Source organism: Doryrhamphus excisus, chromosome 21 (assembly GCF_030265055.1).
Source record: "Doryrhamphus excisus isolate RoL2022-K1 chromosome 21, RoL_Dexc_1.0, whole genome shotgun sequence".
NCBI classification, from domain to species: domain Eukaryota; kingdom Metazoa; phylum Chordata; class Actinopteri; order Syngnathiformes; family Syngnathidae; genus Doryrhamphus; species Doryrhamphus excisus.
This window is the reverse complement of record NC_080486.1, coordinates 1,262,041-1,280,639: the sequence shown is the minus strand read 5'-3', so window position 1 is coordinate 1,280,639 and position 18,599 is coordinate 1,262,041. Positions and strand designations below refer to the sequence as shown.

Below are 18,599 nucleotides of genomic sequence, written 5' to 3'. Positions count from 1 at the left end.
CCACTGCCATGACGTTACTGGTCCTCTGTTGGGCTAAATGTACTTTAATGATATCATAACCATAATGTGGGTTGTGCTTTTGTAAATTTGGAAGCAGTCATCAGTGAAATGATCACTGCAAAGAACAAAAATCAAGCGTTATTCTTTTGGAAAAGAAATTAAACTTAAAGTACCACTTGGATACGTTGAACATCCAGCAGCAACACGACATTTTGAGTTGCCACTGTAGTATATACGTAGTAAGGGACCTTTAAGTTCATATGATGTAAAAGTCTTGGTTCGGACCAGCTGAAGTCAGCCATTACTTCCCGGCCATATAATGTGACAGGTAATCCTTCCGGCTGCCCGGCTAAGCCTAAAGAGTGCAGTGTTGCACGTTTATTTGCCCCAAAGCGCCATTGCGGGAATGTGCACGTATGGGTGGCGTTGGAAAAGAAAGATTTGAGGAAATGAATTCAAGTGATCCAACATGGATCTGTACCTGGGATTCAGGCCTTGTATAGCCCGGCTTGAGCCTTCAGCTGTGCCAAGTCTCATCTTCCACCTCGGAACAATGTTTTGACTGTGTGCCTCCTCCTCTGGCGAGGCCAGCCTTCCTGGATCCTGACACACACTTTCCACAATGTTCACCACGTCTGTCATGCCGAGTAACCCAGAAGGAGGATTAAGTTTGGAGTTTAATGAGTGTAATCCCGTGTTAAACAGGGCCAAAGTGTGGGGGCAAGAATGTGGTCCGCTGCTGCCTGGTATGCAATCGCTCTTCAACGTACTGGTAAATGTTCTCCAATGGAAGGAGGTGTCAGAGGAGGAGAGGAGAACCGCTGCTCCTCCGTACTGAGAGGAGCTAAATGAGGTGGCTCGGGCATCACCCAGGACACGGAGAGACCATGTCTCTCAACTGACCCGACCTCACATAAGCAGTAGAAGATGGGTGGATGGATACATTTCACAATAACTTTATGATTATCTGCTTAAGGCGAAAGTCCAAAATAAGTCCTCCACATGCTCATCACCTGATTCAAATAGCATTGTGCATCCGGGCTACGTAGCTTTTGTCTCATTATGGATCACTCCCGTTTTCTCCAGGAACCAGCAGATTTTCCCTCAACCCGTACTAACTTTTCATGGTCTGACCAGGTGGCATCGTGTGGCCATTAGCGTGGAGAAAAAGACAGTCACCGTCATCGTTGACTGCAAGAAGAAGATCATCAAGCCTCTCCTCAGAAGTGACCAGACCTCCATCAGCACCAATGGCATCACCGTCTTTGGCACCAGGATCCTCGATGAGGAGTTTTTCCAGGTAACATTTCTCATTGAATTGATAGAAGCGCTATTGCCTGCAAGTTTTCTCCTGTATGCTCTATGCTAACTGTTAGCATAAATGTGGACTTGATATGAACCATACATAGATAGAGGTGTCAGGGTACTGGTTCTCAACTGGTTTGACTGTGGGACCCACCATCACCCCTCTATGGCAAGTGATGACCCAATTTTTGGCTCTTCTCCAGCGGATATCTGCCGCTGTGTGCCGCACAGATGACACTTTAAGTCCAGACTCATTGTCCTTTCGCTGTGATACTAAAATACCTTTCCCCTCATAATGTTATTCTTGTAAAACTTTGACTTTTTTGCCTTACTTTTACTTTTTACTGATTTTTTTTTCACTTATCTGTTTTTTTAATGATTAAATAATATTTTCTAACCTGGGCATACAACAAAGTATTCAGTTGACATGGAACTGGACACTTGTCAGCCAATAATCTGCAGGGTATTTGCGTGTTTGAGCTGTTTTGCAAGGCCCGTGCGGGCTGTTGGTAAACGTCCAAGACCTTTTGTTAGCGCTTACCTTGTAATTACAAACACTTAAGCGCTGCACAAACTCTAAAGCGCTGACTCACCGCCGTATCTTCACTTGTTTGGAAATTACTTTTAATCTGTTGGACTGTTTGAAGAAAACGTGTGCGGCCATTGTTGGTTGTTGTGAAATGATCAGTTTAAAAATGAGATGATCTGTATTGTTTTTTTTTTTCTGCCAACCATGATATCGACGCATGAGTGACAGGAATTATTTCCATGTTTGGCCTTTGGATTGTAAATATGTAATCTGCAACAAAGGCTGGTGATGTGAGCCCAGTTTATAATTCCACTGCTTGGTTTAGTCTGCACTTTCTTCTACTGATGTTTGTGCCACAGAAATGTGCAACTTTGGAAAATTTATTGCTAGAAGCATTATTTCTAAGGATTCTTGATTGTGAATTTATTAATCTAATCTTTTTTAGTTTGTCTTTCTTGCATGCTGCGGAAGTGTGTGTAAAAGTGTGCAAATGAAATGCAAACAAACCCAGTCTAAATATGGCATAAATGGAACAAAGTAACCTCCATTTGACTTTAAAGTGTTCACCAAGCATCTTAAGATGGACTGTATACGTTTCCTGGTGTGGGACCGTCCCGACAGACTGTAAACAAACCTTCTTGCTCGCATGAAACACCAGGAAATATATTTACTAAAGGCTGCCGGGTCATGCAAGGATCGGGGTGAGGGACGATCAAATATTGGAAATGACTCACCTTCTGTCATTTCTGGTGGGAAGGAAAGGTCACAGAGAGGCTGTGGGGGTGGGTGGGGGGTGGGGGGGGGGGGGTAGTGTTTGCTTATAAAGGAGGGTTGGTTTGTTTATGAGCAGCCATTATTAGGATGTCATGTTTAAAAGTCGTTTGTATCTCTGGTATGTATGCCTTGCTGTTGCTACAGCGGGGGTGTCCAAAGTGCGGCCCACATGCCGACTGTGGCACTCGGCCAAATAATATAATAATAATTTTGTGAAAATAAAGTTTAAATATTAGGAAAAATGTCATGGTGACAAAAAATGTACTTTGACAACAAAAGTTTTAATTTTATTCGAATAAAGTCAAACTATTAGAGCAAAACCAAGAGGAAAAAGAACTCATTTCATTAGAATAAATTTGAAAGCTGAGCAAAAATAAGTCAATAAATCAATAAAAATAAGTAATCGTAAGGAGAAAAAGTTGTTCAACGCATGTACTAGCATGTGTACCGTACACGGGTTGATTGACAGCATGCTAGGCGTTGCATTTTGTTGTGCTAAAGCGGTTCTTGCGTCGGTTCCCCATCTGCTCGTGTCGCACTCAACAAAGGTAATCCAAGCAGGATTGGTTTGCAACCAAAGCAGATATACATAAACTGTATATGCGTACAGTCAGTTTTGATTACATTTTGGAGAGGTCCCTGAAGGCAACATCTGTATTGCACAGCGCGTCAAAAAGGCAGACAAAGCGGATGGTCTGAAAATAGGAGCCATAAGTCGGCCAACAGGGTCTTCACTGTGTGGTTTTTGGAACAGGTCTCCTGTCTGTTCTCTGTCCCTGTACTCTCTGTGCAAATCCACGGGGCCCATTGCATACTGGGATGTAAGGGGGAAGGAAATACCAAAAGTCTTAAGCATACAACGCTTACAATGAGAAAATAAACACTGAAAATGGTTCGCTGAAACTATTTTGATTTGTTAGAAGGATCCGGAGCTGCAGTGATGAGGGCTTGAAGTGGAGCTGCAGGAGGTCTAGGTAGGACCTAGGTAGCAGGTCTGCTGTAGGTACCTCTAACCGTGTGACTCAAATATTAGACTCCAATTTAAAGTGGCGTTTTGGGTTTTTTTTTTTTTTTTGGAAGCTGACCTGCATTTTGCATAGAAGTCTATTCATACCATATCTGCTCCAGGTTTGAGGTGGCCACCGTCACACAGGAATCTGCTGCAGATGAATGGGAGTCTTTCATTCCCCCCCCCCACCCCATCACTTCCTCGTCTCCTCCCCACAGTCTGTGTATTCTCCCCACCTTGAGGCCTCCCCGCCGTGCCAAAGCCATGAGACCACCTATTCATGCGAGGGTGACATTGCTCGGCCGCACTGAAGACACGAGCATACATACCTGCCTTGTTCCCCGACTTCGCTGCCTTGCTAGTGGAGGCTAAATAGGTGTTTCGTTTCACCGTGTCTCAGCTATCATTCCTTGACTAAAAAAAGGCTGCGGACGAATCCGAAATACGTGAGACGCAATCAGTTCTTTGAGAACAACGCAAGGTACAGTTAATACAACCTGAACAGACTGATTCTCCAGAAAATATCTAGCGAGACAATGGAGGGAAGACTCACATGCCCAGACACCTTAAGCTGAGTCTCCAGAAAATATCTAGCGAGACAATGGAGGGAAGACTCACATGCCCAGACACCTTAAGCTGATTCTCCAGAAAATATCTAGCGAGACAATGGAGGGAAGACTCACATGCCCAGACACCTTAAGCTGATTCTCCAGAAAATATCTAGTGAGACAATGGAGGGAAGACTCACATGCCCAGACACCTTAAGCTGAGTCTCCAGAAAATATCTAGCGAGACAATGGAGGGAAGACTCACATGCCCAGACACCTTAAGCTGATTCTCCAGAAAATATCTAGCGAGACAATGGAGGGAAGACTCACATGCCCAGACACCTTAAGCTGAGTCTCCAGAAAATATGTAGCGAGACAATGGAGGGAAGACTCACATGCCTAGACACCTTGAGCACTTTTTCACTGTCTGTTAGTTGTAAGGCAGGGGTCTCAAACACGCGGCCCGTGGGCCAAATTTGGCCCGCAGGACACTAGTTTGAGGCCCCCGTCTTGATATGAATGTTGAATGTTTGCGGCCCGCGCAAGTTTGATATGGATGCTGTATGGTATCATGTACCCAGAAAAAAATATTACGTTTGATTAATGTTCATGTTAAAGGTTAAATAACTGTTAATAGTTATCCTCCCTATCCGTGTGGAAGTGGTAAGTTTTTGGCTATTTAAATTTAAAGGAAATAACTTGAAAAAGTTTGTATATTTTTGTTTTGTACATTTGTTTTTTTTTTGGAAAACCAGATGCGGCCCAGTCTTGCCCAGACTCTAGCTCCAGTGGCCCCCAGTTAAATTGAGTTTGAGACCCCTGTTGTAAGGTGTTTCCTCAAGCTGAAACGGTACACCACTGTCATTGTCAGCAGTAGTTCCCATGCCGGTTCCCATGCCTGGTCCCGAGTAGATCCTAAACTGGTGTCCTGTATTTGCACCGACCCACAAACGGGATTCACACGTCTCAGCTGTTGATGGTGACCCTGTTTGCTCCCTTTCCTCATTGACCTCTTGCACCGCGGCCATTAGCGACACAGCCCCGTGGGACGGTTTGTGTGTGGCGCGGACTACGCCGTCGCCGGGTGGGGGGCGTATTTTAGGAGTTCTGGCTTGACTCCAAGTTGGCAAAGGCTTTTATCTCAGCAGTTCACCGCAGAAGACAAAACCCAAAGCCTGGACACTAAACACCCTTTACCGTCGCAGCTGCACGAATTCCTGCAGGTCTATCTCTGAGTCCAGCTTGGTGCTGAGTCGGCACTTTTTAACTTGTTTGGTCTTGATCTCGTCAATCCGGTGCTTCTTTGCCAAACGGCGTGGCTGCAATGTTATCTTTCCCTGGAAAGAAAGGCCAGGGTGGCAAAGGGGTTCCAAGCAGCAAGTCCATTTGCCAGCTGTGTAAATTTGGTTCTTCCTCCATTGTAAATAGTTGTAATGATTTTTTTTCTGCCGTGCTTCTCCGGTCTATTTGTGTGCAAACGGGTGGCTCACAGACGTGGACTAATTGGAAGCGACTCTAGGCCGGGTTCAAGCATTCAGTGTTGGTCTTAGGGTGACACATGAGGTAATACATGTCAACTTGAATCGAGGCAAAGCTTGATCTCTTTCTCTGTCCACTTTCCGCAAACACACCCACACCTCAAGGTTGTACGAGCCGGGGAGGAGTTTGTACTCCAGTGAGTAGTACGCCTGTTTACAGTAATGGTAATACTTATTTAATACGCTCAATGAAAGGATGTTAACATAGTATGGTTACACAATTTAAAATGACACAAAAGGAGTCTAGTTTAGCACTGGAGATTTGTCACACCTGGCAACCCTCCTGTTTTCTCTGGAATTACATGTTACATGTTCTGGATTTTCCCGATTTCCCTTCATTTTGCAGAAAATGTCCCTCATTTTCACGTGTCTGTCGCTTTCTACACTTTACACGTACAGTCGCCTTTTAAAAGAGGCTATGATGATAGGTTATGTTTATTACATAACACAACGTACAGCTGTCCCGTCTGTAGCTGACTGACAGTTTGGTGGTAGAGACTTCCATGTACAGTGGTACCTTGGTTAACGTCTGCCGCGGTTAGCACGTTTTTTGGTTAACATCCAAACTTTTTGGTAAAATGTAGCTTTGGCTTCCGTTCGCCCGCTTGTTTAGCATCCAAAATGCGATCTTGTTGGTTTAAACCGCCATCTTTGATGACAAAATGTCATGATATTTGTGATAATGCAATAATCATAATAATAATATATTATTTTTTTTATGAATTTTGTAATTATTATATATACATAATAATAATAAGTTGCACATTCATGTTCAGTTGCACATTCATTTGGAATTTTTGATATTTTCTGCATGTAAAACTATTGTTCATAAAATGTGGTTTGTATTTTCATTATTTTCTACAGCACAATTAGCCTTGGTTAGAGTTTGTTTTGGTTTGAGTTGGACATTCAGGAATGGGTTATGTTAACCAAAGCACCACTCTACCTTCAAAACTTGAATCGTGCGTAGATGTTCCTTAACTGGGGTCAGCATTTTTAACTGGCGCCCCCGGTGGGCATGTATTGTTCTGCTACACCAGGGCTTCTTTCAAGGCACATTAGATCCGTTTTTCATACCCTTGGCAAGTTGTAATTTTTACATTAGAAATAAGTTCAGTGGCAATTTTAGAATCTGGTAAAAAAAAAAGCGAAGGCTGTTTGGCTTTAGTTTGGTTTATTTCAGAAATGCCCTGTAATACCTTAATAGCTGTATCTGTAGAGAAATCAAATCCTCTTAAAATAGCATTCCGCCCCCCCCCCCACCCCCCCGTGCCGCATGCATGGGGAGGAATCTTGGGTGTTTAACTGAAACGGTGCAAGATGTTGATGGATGGCTGCACAAAGAGACTTTCAAGGGGCTCTGCAAGTCGCAGCAAATGGATGTTTATATGGAGGTGCATGCTCGGGATCCATAGATCACACTTTCATGCAGGGGTGGTTGGGGTGGGGGGTGGGGGGGGGGTAATACATGCTCACATTCTCCTGACAAGCTGTAGCCTGCTTAACTCCTCTCATCTTTAGCTGCCAATCACCAATTTGGCTCCTTGACATGAAGTCCCTGCCTACGCTGATGCAGGAGAGTTTTTGTTTTGGTTTGGGTTTTTTTCACCTTTGGGGTAGGTCGCCTCCCAAGATACTCCAACTGTAAATACATGCACCTGTATTTGGGTGTAATGTGGTATCATGCCAATTGAGTGTATAATTAAAATAAAATTGATTAAGTTACTATTTAGTTCCTATTTCCTAGTGTCTGAAATTCCTCTGCGCACCCACAAACCGTTTGTGTTTACACTGCCACCTAAAGCGGTGTCACCTGTCATTTTGCATGATGCCACGTCACCCAAGACGTGAAGGCGCAACCCGATATCTTCCTCGTCTTCTCCGTTCTTGATACGCTTTTAACTACTCATATCATGTCAGCTAAACTGAGTGTTTTTTTTTCTGCAGGGTGACATCCAGCAACTTCTGATTGTTGCCGATTCCAAAGCGGCGTACGACTACTGTGAACATTACAGCCCGGACTGTGACACCCCCCACGGTGATTCCCTGCAGGCGCAGCAACCCCAGGAAGAGGTCAGCCAACCAGGGAGGGTGGGAGGGGTTGACTTGCTTGATTGCAATACCGTTTAAGGTTCGTCGTTCTTGACATTTATATATTAAACCGTTTCATAATTCTATACAAACGTACATTCGTCTGCAGTGGACGTTACCGTCATTTATATCACGGGTCTCAAAGTCAACATACCAGGGGGCCGGCTCGAGGTGGAGTCTGCTTGAGGCTCGAGTATTTCACTAAAAGTAATAGAAGTAGTTTCAAGTAGTCAAACAAATATAACAATATACTTGTATATACAGCACTTGTTTTGCAAATAGTTGCTCAAGTTATGCTCGTAGTTATCGTAGTAGTACTAGCCCTGTGTGTGTTTCACCTGTTCCGTGTTGTCATTTTTGCCGTGATTATGTCCCATCTGTCCCTGAAAGCACCAATTTAAGTCACCGAGTGAGCCGTCTCTCCCCTCAAGCAAGCCCAAGTATCTCGGATTATCTCTTGTGGGACTTTAAATGACCACAGTATTCATAATACACGGCCTGAGTACGCGTTTGAGACCCCTGATTTACATCCATGAATGCATATTCCATCACTGGAGACTATAAACCTTGAAATCAGACGTTTCAAACAAACTATATTTCAAAGAATATTTGTACATACTTTGAAGAAAAAACCCCACATTTTAAATGTATAGTTGCAGCATGGATTATTATTGCATATATTCTGTTTGTCTGTGCCGTGTTGGTCACAAACAGCCCACCTAAACATACCTGTGCAGCATTCCACACCTGGGTGATGTCATAGCATGTGAGCTCAGTCAGCTGTCAAAGCCTGCTGGTGTGTACCTGCCGCCAAGTGTTTCCAGATGTGTGCACACATGTACACGCTTGAATAGGCGTACCCGTAGAGGAGCATGCCGTGTCTGCTGGGAGACTGGGTGTGGAAGACCCTGACAGTGAAGAGAATGTCAGGAATATCCGCCAGTAAACTTCTTGGGATGCAGATTAGAGAAATTCCAACTTTTCCTTCATTGTCTTTCTCATTTTTAAAGGACGTGCAAAGCTTAGTTAACCAGACTTGCTTTAACATTTGAACTACTCACTGATCCAAACATGTACCATCATTTCTGGACTTGAAGCTGCTCCTAACATTAAAGTCACAACAAAAGAAGACACTACAAGTTGCAGGACCTGCCAAACAAAAAGAAACGTGACTTATAGTCCAGAAGATACGATGTTAGTGCAGTTATAACCTGCTGGAAGTTGTTTGCTGGCGACGTTCAAGGCGAAACCGACCAGTTGATAGAAGAAGAAGAATATACTTTTAACGTTTTTATAAACCTTTTCACAGCAAACATTTTGACAGTAAAACAGCAAATACAAGGATAGGGGCTGTTAGCATGCCAACGCCGAACATGAAACACTTCCTATGTAACTTTGAACATAAAAAGCTAACATGCTAAAACCCTATGATATGATTGTACGTATAAAAATGGCTTAAATGCTAACATGACTGTTAGTGTTTTCATTTTAGATGTTAGCATGCTAAGTGCTTACATGCATGCATCTCTAATGGTGGCCCAATACTTTTGCACAGTACAGCATCATTATCATTTTGGTGAAACTCGTATTGCAAGGTTTCCCTAAAAAGAGCACCTTGCCACTTTTCTGTAAGTCGTCCTCTTTGTCATGGAGTTGACCTTAAAAGTCCCAAAGTATGCAAATTACACGCTTCCACTGAGAAAGTTCCATGACAATGTTGCCGAAGATGCAGCTGGCATTTTGGACTTTGAAGTTTTCCAGCGTGCCAATTTACGAGCCCTTAAACGTGCCATCTGTTGACGTGTTTGGTTGCCAACAGCAACACGACTTATGCTTTGCGTTTCTGTCATCTGCTCGCCATATTTACTGCTGATTCAGCAACTAATGTTTCCACGCAAAAAACGTGATGAATGCGGTTGTCATCCGAAAACATTTTCTCTACTTGTGTTCATTATTCTTCTGCACAAATAATGAAATGATTTGTCCTGAATTGCTAACATGTTGGTGATTGCGTAATCACCGGCTAACTCCTCACCCTTGTCGCTCATGCTAACCCCGCCCCTTCCTGTCTCCCTCTTTCCCGCCATGTGTAGTACACTACCGACGAGTTAGACTACTCTCAGTTCTATGATTACGCTGAGGGAGCCACAGACGTCGTTCCCACCGACGACGAGTATTCAGAGCCGCAGGTAAATGAACACAGGACAAGAATTGTGTTGTCTTTGCCAACATGTCCTACCCGCACTTTGTCTCTTGTGTTGCCTTCACGGTACGTTTGCGTGCGCATTTGTTGAGTGTGTTGGGTTGGGGTCGGTGGGCAGCGGATCCCCGCACATTCAGCATTCACGTCACGGCTGATAATCAGAAGCTCAATAACACAATAGCCCTCAATTCTTACTTGTTTATGTTGTCCGTTATGAGGGAATTACGATACACCAATAAATTCCATAATTATAAAACAAAACAAAACGCTCCCGTAATGTGCAGGTGAGGAAATCAAACGCTCCTTTTTTCTGCTACCTGTGTGTCCTAATTTCCCCTAACCGCAATAATTACTGTTATGAAACAGTGTTTACCTGATAATCAAAGTATTGGACATATCAATATTACACCAGTGTGTATTTATATTTGCCGCATGCACGTATATAATAAATGTAAAAATAATTCTATACAATAATGTTATATGGAAAATAATATTTTTAGAATTAAGTCATACTTAAAAAAAAAATTAAAATTTGATATTTAATGCAAGTGATGCACTAAGACAATTATGTGACATCACTATCAATATTTTTCCTCACCCCAATTCAACTAAAACACTTGAAAGCACCGCTAATGTGACAAAATATCACAATGACCCATAATGTCATGAAATTCAAACAGAGCGTTACTGTACGCACAGGCGCTCGTAGAGAGGGCATGCCCATTATGCAATCAAATTGAAAGAATAACAGTTAGAAAACCCAAAATAATCGATGATTTGTGGAGCAGTTAGACGTGATGTGCATGCCGTCCGGCTTCCCACGGTAATGTCCGTAGGTGCGAGCGCTGTGGGGATGCTGTCGTACGGTGGAGCACATGCCGTGTCATATTTGGGCCGTGCGGCGTTCATGGATTGTGCCTGTCAATCATTCCCACTCCTCAATGTTCCATGTTTGTGTTCTGTCGCCGCCCCCCCTCTTCCAGAGAAAGAAACGTAGTGTCTCCATGAAAAAGAAGAGGACCCGAAAGTCCCTCAGTAAAACTAAGGCCAAGCCCTTAAAGTTCACGGCTGCCAAAAAAACCCCGGCTATGGCTAAAAAGTTTGCCGCTAAGAAGAAGCGACAGATGCCTGGCTACCAAGCCACAGCGCCGGCGCGACCCAGAGGCGGTTTTAGGGTAAAGGATCAAGTGGAGAAAGGAAACACCTCATCCAGATTTTAAAGGGAAAATCTGCGATGGTGGACCTCCCTCGCTCCACGTAGAAGTAGCAGCGTCTGTGTAGTCCGCTTGAGAGGACCCCTTGAGCAAATAACCCCGCGAGTCAAACCTTTGTGTTAACCCTCGCTTTATGCTTCTTTCCTTTTCCCAACATGACTCAGCTAAACAATGTAGAAGATTACAATACAGGCATTGACTACGGAACTGTAGATTCTGCTCAGACTCAGTCCCCCTTTGCCACGCATGGAACCAGCCAGGTAATTTTCTCTTTCATTCTCATGTATTTCACTTTTTCATAAACGTTTTGAGGACATTTTGCCCAGGCGGATACACATCTGGTATGGAAAGACACAGCTTTTCCAGTGGAATTGATGTGTCTTTTAGCGTTCATGGGATACCGACGTAGTTTCTATTTAGAAGTCAAAGGATTTTGACCGATTCTACCTCTGTTGTCAAAATCTATTTGGGCTGGTTGGATGGATCCCCTTGCTCATGCAGGTCAACATGTTGGAATGCACCATCTACATCAGGGGTGTCCAAAGTGCAGTCCCAGCGGACATAGTGGTCCACTGCTGTTTTTTTTTTACCGGGCCATGACACACAACCTAATAATAATAATCTAAACTATTAATTAAAAAAAGTTGTAATATGAGACAAAACAAAGAATGAAGTAACTTTGAAGAAAATGGACAATAACTAATAATATTTTTTTAAACAGCAGAAATGGTAAAATTGAGTTTGAGAGAAGTCAATTTGATGAGGATTAAATTTTTTTATGACATGAGAAATTAAAAATAAAGTTGTAATTTCTGGAAAATATGAAGAGAAAAACGGTTGTAATCTAAAAAAAAGTTCTAATTTGTAATAAAAATATTGATGGTAAAAAAGATGGTGGAAAATAATGTCATACAAGATTGAAATATTCAAGAAAAATGCATTTTAAGAAATTAAAAAAGGAAAATGAGGTTTGGGGGGAAAAGTACTATTACAGGAATAAAGTCAAAATATTAGAATAAGAACATCTTAGCATAACTACATTACAAAAATCTCAGTGTCCCTTGCATGCATCATTTTTCCATATATGGCCCTTGCTGGAACAACTTTGGACCCCCCCGAGTAAGAGGTAGCTCCAAGTATGACCTCTGATTGGCCACACTGATGCAAGACAGTGCTGGAATAGACAGTAGAGTACATTTGACATATGCCCCGCCCCCCATCGCGTAACCAGCTTGGTTGTGATTGAACCGTGATCAACAAGCACCAAAGCTTCCCTCCAGCCTTGCCTACTCTTGCCTACCGCAGCATCTGATGAAGTGCTTGTGATTACACACGTCTGTCATTGGGCTACAATGGATTAGCGCAAGCTAACCTGTGTAATCATATTCATTGTCTTTCCTCACCACAACTCAAGTGGGAGTGAAGCGATTTCCAGTTTTTTCTGATTGGGTTATGTCTTGCCATTCCAGCCTTCTTTTGCAACAAGGACAAAAGATGGCTGAAATGGCATGGAGGCTGTCTGGACGTGTGTGATTAACATCTTGTTGACTGATTTATTGGAAGACGACATGACAACACCTTCCGTATCCTTTTGCATTTCTCAAAAATGTGCAGTCGTTCCTCGTTTGTGGTTAATCAGTTCCAGTTCGAGAAGTTAATTTCTGTGATTCAAACCTGCTGAATATGGTCTTTAACATCATTAGAGCCCTCTATGCATGAGATAACAGCCCTATGGTCACCTTTACACTCCTATTACTAATAAAGTAGACATAAGAGAAAATAAGACATCAATGCAAATTCCATATAGAACACTACATATCAATATCTGAGCCCCCCCCCCCCCCATTTGTATTTTTTACTTCCATTAGTGCTTCTAAATACTTCCTATAGGTCATCCTTGGGGAGTTGTTTGCCATGAGGTGCCTGGTTGAACTTCCAGTGATGAGTTTGGGTGCCACAAAAGCAAATTTAACCCACCTTTCACCCCATTCACTTTGGGCTGTACTTTAGCGATTAATATTTGTGAGTTATTTTCAGCAGAGATTAAATTTAAACGCTTATAGATTAATCCCTCGTTTGTTGATCCCTAGAAAAACCTCTGTAAAGTAGAATTTCTTTATGAATGGAATATTTTGGTAGAGCACAGTAAATCTGTATACGAGTTTCCAAATACACTTAGAGCCCTCTAGAGATGACATAGCACCCCTAGTTGAGGCGCACCGTGGCGAGGGACGACTGAAATTGTGACTTTTTGGGATACCGGAGGTGTTGCCATGCTTCATTTGTTTCCAAGTCCAATTTGCTGAACTAACATTCTGTTGGCCGTCCTTTGCTTGTGCAACAACCCTTTAAGGCTGCGGAGGAGGATGCGGTCGGTGATTATGTCACCGAAGCCCCTCCCGTTGCCCCGGAGCCCGCCGTTGTCCCGGAAACGGCAGAAAGCCCGGACCCCGGTGCGGAAGCATATGACTTGAAGGAATATGACCTAAAGGAGTATGACTTGGGCGAGGGGGACAACAGGTTGTATGATTACGGGGCATATGACGAGTACGGCACCGCCCCCTCTGTACCCCCGGCCGCCTACGACGAGGAAGTGGGGCCCGGGGTGGCTGCCGAAACGGACGTTTCAGAGAGCGCCGTAAGTACCACACCCTGACCCCGGAAGCTGAGGGGTGTGTGCATGCGTGCACTCGGGAGGGGGGGTGTTCTTTCTTCCAGTGCACATCTTTTCCACTTGGCATGGGGGAATCGATCATTGGCATGTTGAGTGTGACGCCTGACAGGGACACATGTAGCTCATTTTGGGGGGTGTAATAACAGAATACTCATTGCTCACATCTTTCCACGGCTAACCACCCGTCAGTCCACGTACCCAACAAGCACAACCGTTCTGTCAAGCCCCCAAATTAGACAAGAAAGGAGATGAGAATTCACTAAATTAATACAATACACTAGAAAATGTCTGCTAATTCCTGCTAAAATGTCAGATGTCAGACAAGATGAAGGGCAGACTCACATGCCCGGACACCAAAGGCTATTTGAATCAGATGATGAGCATGTGGAGGACTTGTTGTGGACACAAGGGGCCTTGGTGTGACATTGAAACCCTCTGGAGGTCCCAGGGAATTTTTTTTGTTACTCCATATGAAAATTTTACATTTCAAATTTGTTGAAATGGTCACTTTCCGAGGAAGACATTCCGTATCCTCGTTGTACCAAATCACTAAGCATAGACAAGACAAGGATACCAGGCAGGAAGATTTGGGTCAAACACGCTCGTTTTGAATCCATTCTTCTAAAAACAGCCTCCTTTTTTATGCCCTAATTATTCCTCATGCAATATGTTTTTTAAATGGATGAAAATAAGTGGAATATATGGAAAACAGGCCCAGGTTCCACACAAACATGTCATTCCCTGCAGTGGAATCCCACTATGTTGTGCACAAATAAGAAATGGAATGCATCCCTTTCTTCTCTCTCTCTCGTGTTTGCATGTCATCAATGCCAACTTCTCCACGACAGTAGATGTTCTGCTTGATCGCCGGTGACGGCATTGCCCGGAGGGTCCACTCTCGCTGAAGATCACTAACATTCACCCCTTTTCACTTCTTCTCCTCCTCAAGTCTTTCCTTCGTCTGACATTGGGATGAGTCCCGGTAGATGAGGCTGAGTAAAAGTGTTGCCTCTTTGCTTGCTGTGTGATGGCAGGTCGCCGGTGCTGGTGCGGCCCTCGGCCAGAAGGGGGAGAAAGGCGAGCCGGCGGTGATTGAACCTGTAAGTCTGAGAAAATGATCCACGGTGTCATTTTGGAATACAGTAATCCCTTCTTTATCGCATTTCATTGGTTCCAGATTCCACTGTGATAAGTCAATTTCCACAAATTAGGATTCCTTGTTTATAGAAATAAAATACATTCATAGTTTAGGACCTTCTAAATATGGTTTCAACATTATAAGAGCCCTGGAGATTTGAAATAAACATCTGAATGCTTCTATATTTTAGTTCATTATTTTTGAAAATGATTATTTTGACAAATACATACAATTTGTTTAAACACGTATATTTTATTTTAAAGAAATATTTTTGAATTTAATATTTCATAGTTAAAAGTTTAGAAAACCAGTTTACCTTCTACATACATAACATCATTAAAGCCCTCTAGACATGAAATAACACCCCTACAGTCACCTTTACACTCGTCTTACCCAATACAGTAGAAATAATACGAGAACATAAGACACAATATGGACTCACACGTGTTGGCATTAGTAGAGTTCCTTGTTATTGTTCTTTTTTTACTTCCTGTTCTGTTCACTACTTCCTGCGTCCCACCAATGTAACATTACTGACCTAGTGACCAGTGTTAACTAAAACATGCCATCGCAATCTCTGAATGCGTTTTTGCAATGCCTTTTAATTTTATTTTACATCATTGAACATTTTTGATTCTTAAACACGAATATTTTATACATGTATTATTTATAAATGGTATATTTTGGTAGTTAGAACATAAAAAACATGTTTACAGCCTCCCAAATATTGTTTTTTACATTATAGAGCTCTCCAGACATGAAATAGCACCCCTATAGTCACTTCTACACTGCTATCACCCAACATAGTAGATATATTAAGAGAAAATAAGACATAATAAAGACTGTACAATTTGCTTAAATATTATTTTTATTACCATTAATTCAACCACAAAATAGCATGTTTGATTCATGAATACATTTAGGAAAAACTTAAGCATGTACCCGTGAGATTCAAAGCATGCATGCATGCATGTGTTTCCTTGTCCTCCATCTTTTTCTAGCTCATGTTTATGTTTATGAAACAATATTTGTTTTCAAGGGCATGCTGATTGAAGGACCACCAGGACCCCCCGGCCCCGCTGTGAGTACACAACTGCAAAAAAAGATGTTGCACCGTCTTTATATCCTGCATGAAGTATTCTAATGTCCTGTGTTGCTTTCCAAAAGGGTCTTCCAGGTCCCTCAGGCCTACAGGGACCCCCAGGCGCTGCTGGAGATCCTGGTGACAGAGTGAGTTGGGCTTTTTTTTTACTTTTAGTTATTTAATTTTGAAATAAATACAAGTGATCTTTGGGAAGAAATGTGTTGGGAGAAAGTTTCTTTTTAGTCCTCCATTGCAGCAAAAGCCACACAAATATATGACCCTGAACGCCCCACTGTGATGTTGTTCCTAGTTTAGTGTCAAATGCATGTCTTACTTGCCTGTTATTTCAAGTTAATTAGGATCTTAGCAGCTGCTAAAGTTAATTACAGCTAGCACGGGCTTTTAATGTGTGTGCATGCTAATCACTTAATCGGTTGGGTGACCCGCAGGTTAAATCTGCTGTGTTTGCACAATAGCAGAAAAAAGGCCTTTGTCACGTCACATGAAATTCAACTACAATGAACATTTAGTCGTATTTTTTTTTCCAATATAAATAATATATATAATATCAATTCCAATATAAATGTAATTGCATGAATGGTGAGTATGTGATACTTCACATACTTTCACATGGTGCACAAATGGGCCTTGAAAGTCTGTTTCAATATTTTTCACTAGGTTATGCATATTTAATCACTGGCATGGCCTGTCAACACACACACACGTACACACACACACACACACACACACACACACACACACACACCAGCATCTATTGGCATGTTTGTTTTGGACTGCAGACGTCGGCCTCCAGATGGACAGGCCCGGTTTGTGTGCAGGAAGAGAGGTAAATGTTAACTAGACTAACAAGCAGCGTTAGCATCCTGTATTTACTGCCGCCGTGCTGCCTTCATAGGACTCGCGCAGAATTGGAATGTCGGGGTGTGTTTTGTTTTGGGATTTGAAATAGATGTGCTATTCAAGGATATGTAAATAGTGCTGGTCTCTTCCTTTCTATAAAAGGACCTGCCGTGTGTGGCAGCGTGAGCATTTCCTCTGAGATCGTTTATCTACTATTTGATATTTGAAATGTTGTGGTTGTAATCCTTACATTATTGAGCATAAAAAAATGTACAAATAAATTTAAAACAAAATCAATGAAACTGCAAAGATGCCCTCAGCACATTTTAAAATTACATTTAAATTAAATTTTATTTAATTTTAAAATTACATTTAAATTAAATGTTATTTAATTTTAAAATTACATTTAAATTAAATTTTATTTAACTTTAAAATTACATTTAAATTTAATTTTATTTAATTTTAAAATTACATTTAAATTTAATTTTATTTAATTTTAAAATTACATTTAAATTTAATTTTATTTAATTTTAAAATTACATTTAAATAAAATTTTATTTTAAAAAACAAGAACAATTAACAGCAGAAATGGGGGCGTGGGGGGCAGTAATTTGGTTGACCGTATTTTTTTTAATTGGCCCCCCAGCACATTTGAAAAAATAAAACTTTATAAAAAATTTATTTATCACATTATATTTTAAAAAATTACATAAAAACATAACATTTAAAATAATAAAATAATAAAGTTTTGACTTTTAAATGACCGCCTGAAAACAGTTTCTCTTGAGCTTCAGACTGTTTCCTCTCTCACTGAAGGAACTCAATAATTTCTTTGACATAACTGAAGTTAGCTTAGCATGAGGTTTGAAAACAGGCTTTTCTTGACTTTTGTCAAGCTGCTGCCCCCACTTGCCTCACACCTGTTCCACCCCCTCCCGTATCGGTCTGATGATTATATTTGACACTGATCATCCCCGCATGTGATCCCCTTCAGGGTCCCCCTGGTCGTGCTGGTCTCCCCGGTGCTGATGGCCTGCCCGGGCCCCCTGGTACCATGCTCATGCTGCCGGTACGTTCAGTCCCACCGGATCATAACATGTGACTGAAAGTCTTTCACCGCCTTTTTTTGTGTCCAACAGTTCCGCTTCGGCGGGGATGGCGAGAAGGGTCCGGTGGTGTCGGCCCAAGAAGCCCAGGCTCAGGCCATCCTCTCCCAGGCCAGAGTGAGTAGATTAGAACGGGGTCGGGTGCGTACGCCGGGTTTTAGTGGGCGTGCAGGATTCAAAGGGGACAAGCCCAGCAGGCTGAAGACTGACAACATAAAAAAGGCCTTGAAGGCCACTTGGAACAGATGGACGGACGGGAGAGGCTGTTAAAAATACTCCAAGGGCTTCTCAGCCTGACAGGTGGAGAAGATATCCGTACGTGTCTGCTGGGCTTCAGACGTCGTTCAAAACATCTTTACAATGTCAAAATGGGACTCTTTAACATTGCAGAACAGGACGTTATCACCAGGAGAACCCTGGTTCAGCAGCAGGAGAACCCTGGTTCAGCAGCAGGAGAACCCTGTGATTGTTTTTACCAACCAATCATACAAAAAACATCAAACACAGCCAAAACTCTATTTTCGT

General features: G+C 42.3%; 1 protein-coding gene across 2 annotated transcripts in view; it reads left to right on the top strand.

Annotated features, from left to right (window-relative positions):
- col11a1a (collagen, type XI, alpha 1a) overlaps positions 1–18,599 on the top strand; it is a 53,700-nt gene that overhangs the window by 10,687 nt on the left and 24,414 nt on the right. Inside the window, exons 4-13 of one of the 2 annotated variants that reach the window (XM_058060306.1) lie at positions 1,138–1,300; positions 7,651–7,776; positions 9,888–9,983; positions 11,376–11,471; positions 13,565–13,849; positions 14,920–14,985; positions 16,063–16,104; positions 16,191–16,253; positions 17,963–18,037; positions 18,108–18,191. In XM_058060306.1, coding sequence (XP_057916289.1) covers positions 1,138–1,300; positions 7,651–7,776; positions 9,888–9,983; positions 11,376–11,471; positions 13,565–13,849; positions 14,920–14,985; positions 16,063–16,104; positions 16,191–16,253; positions 17,963–18,037; positions 18,108–18,191 — 1,096 coding nt within the window. The remainder of the gene's footprint in view (positions 1–1,137; positions 1,301–7,650; positions 7,777–9,887; positions 9,984–11,375; positions 11,472–13,564; positions 13,850–14,919; positions 14,986–16,062; positions 16,105–16,190; positions 16,254–17,962; positions 18,038–18,107; positions 18,192–18,599) is intronic. The other variant, XM_058060307.1, reaches the window with a different exon arrangement.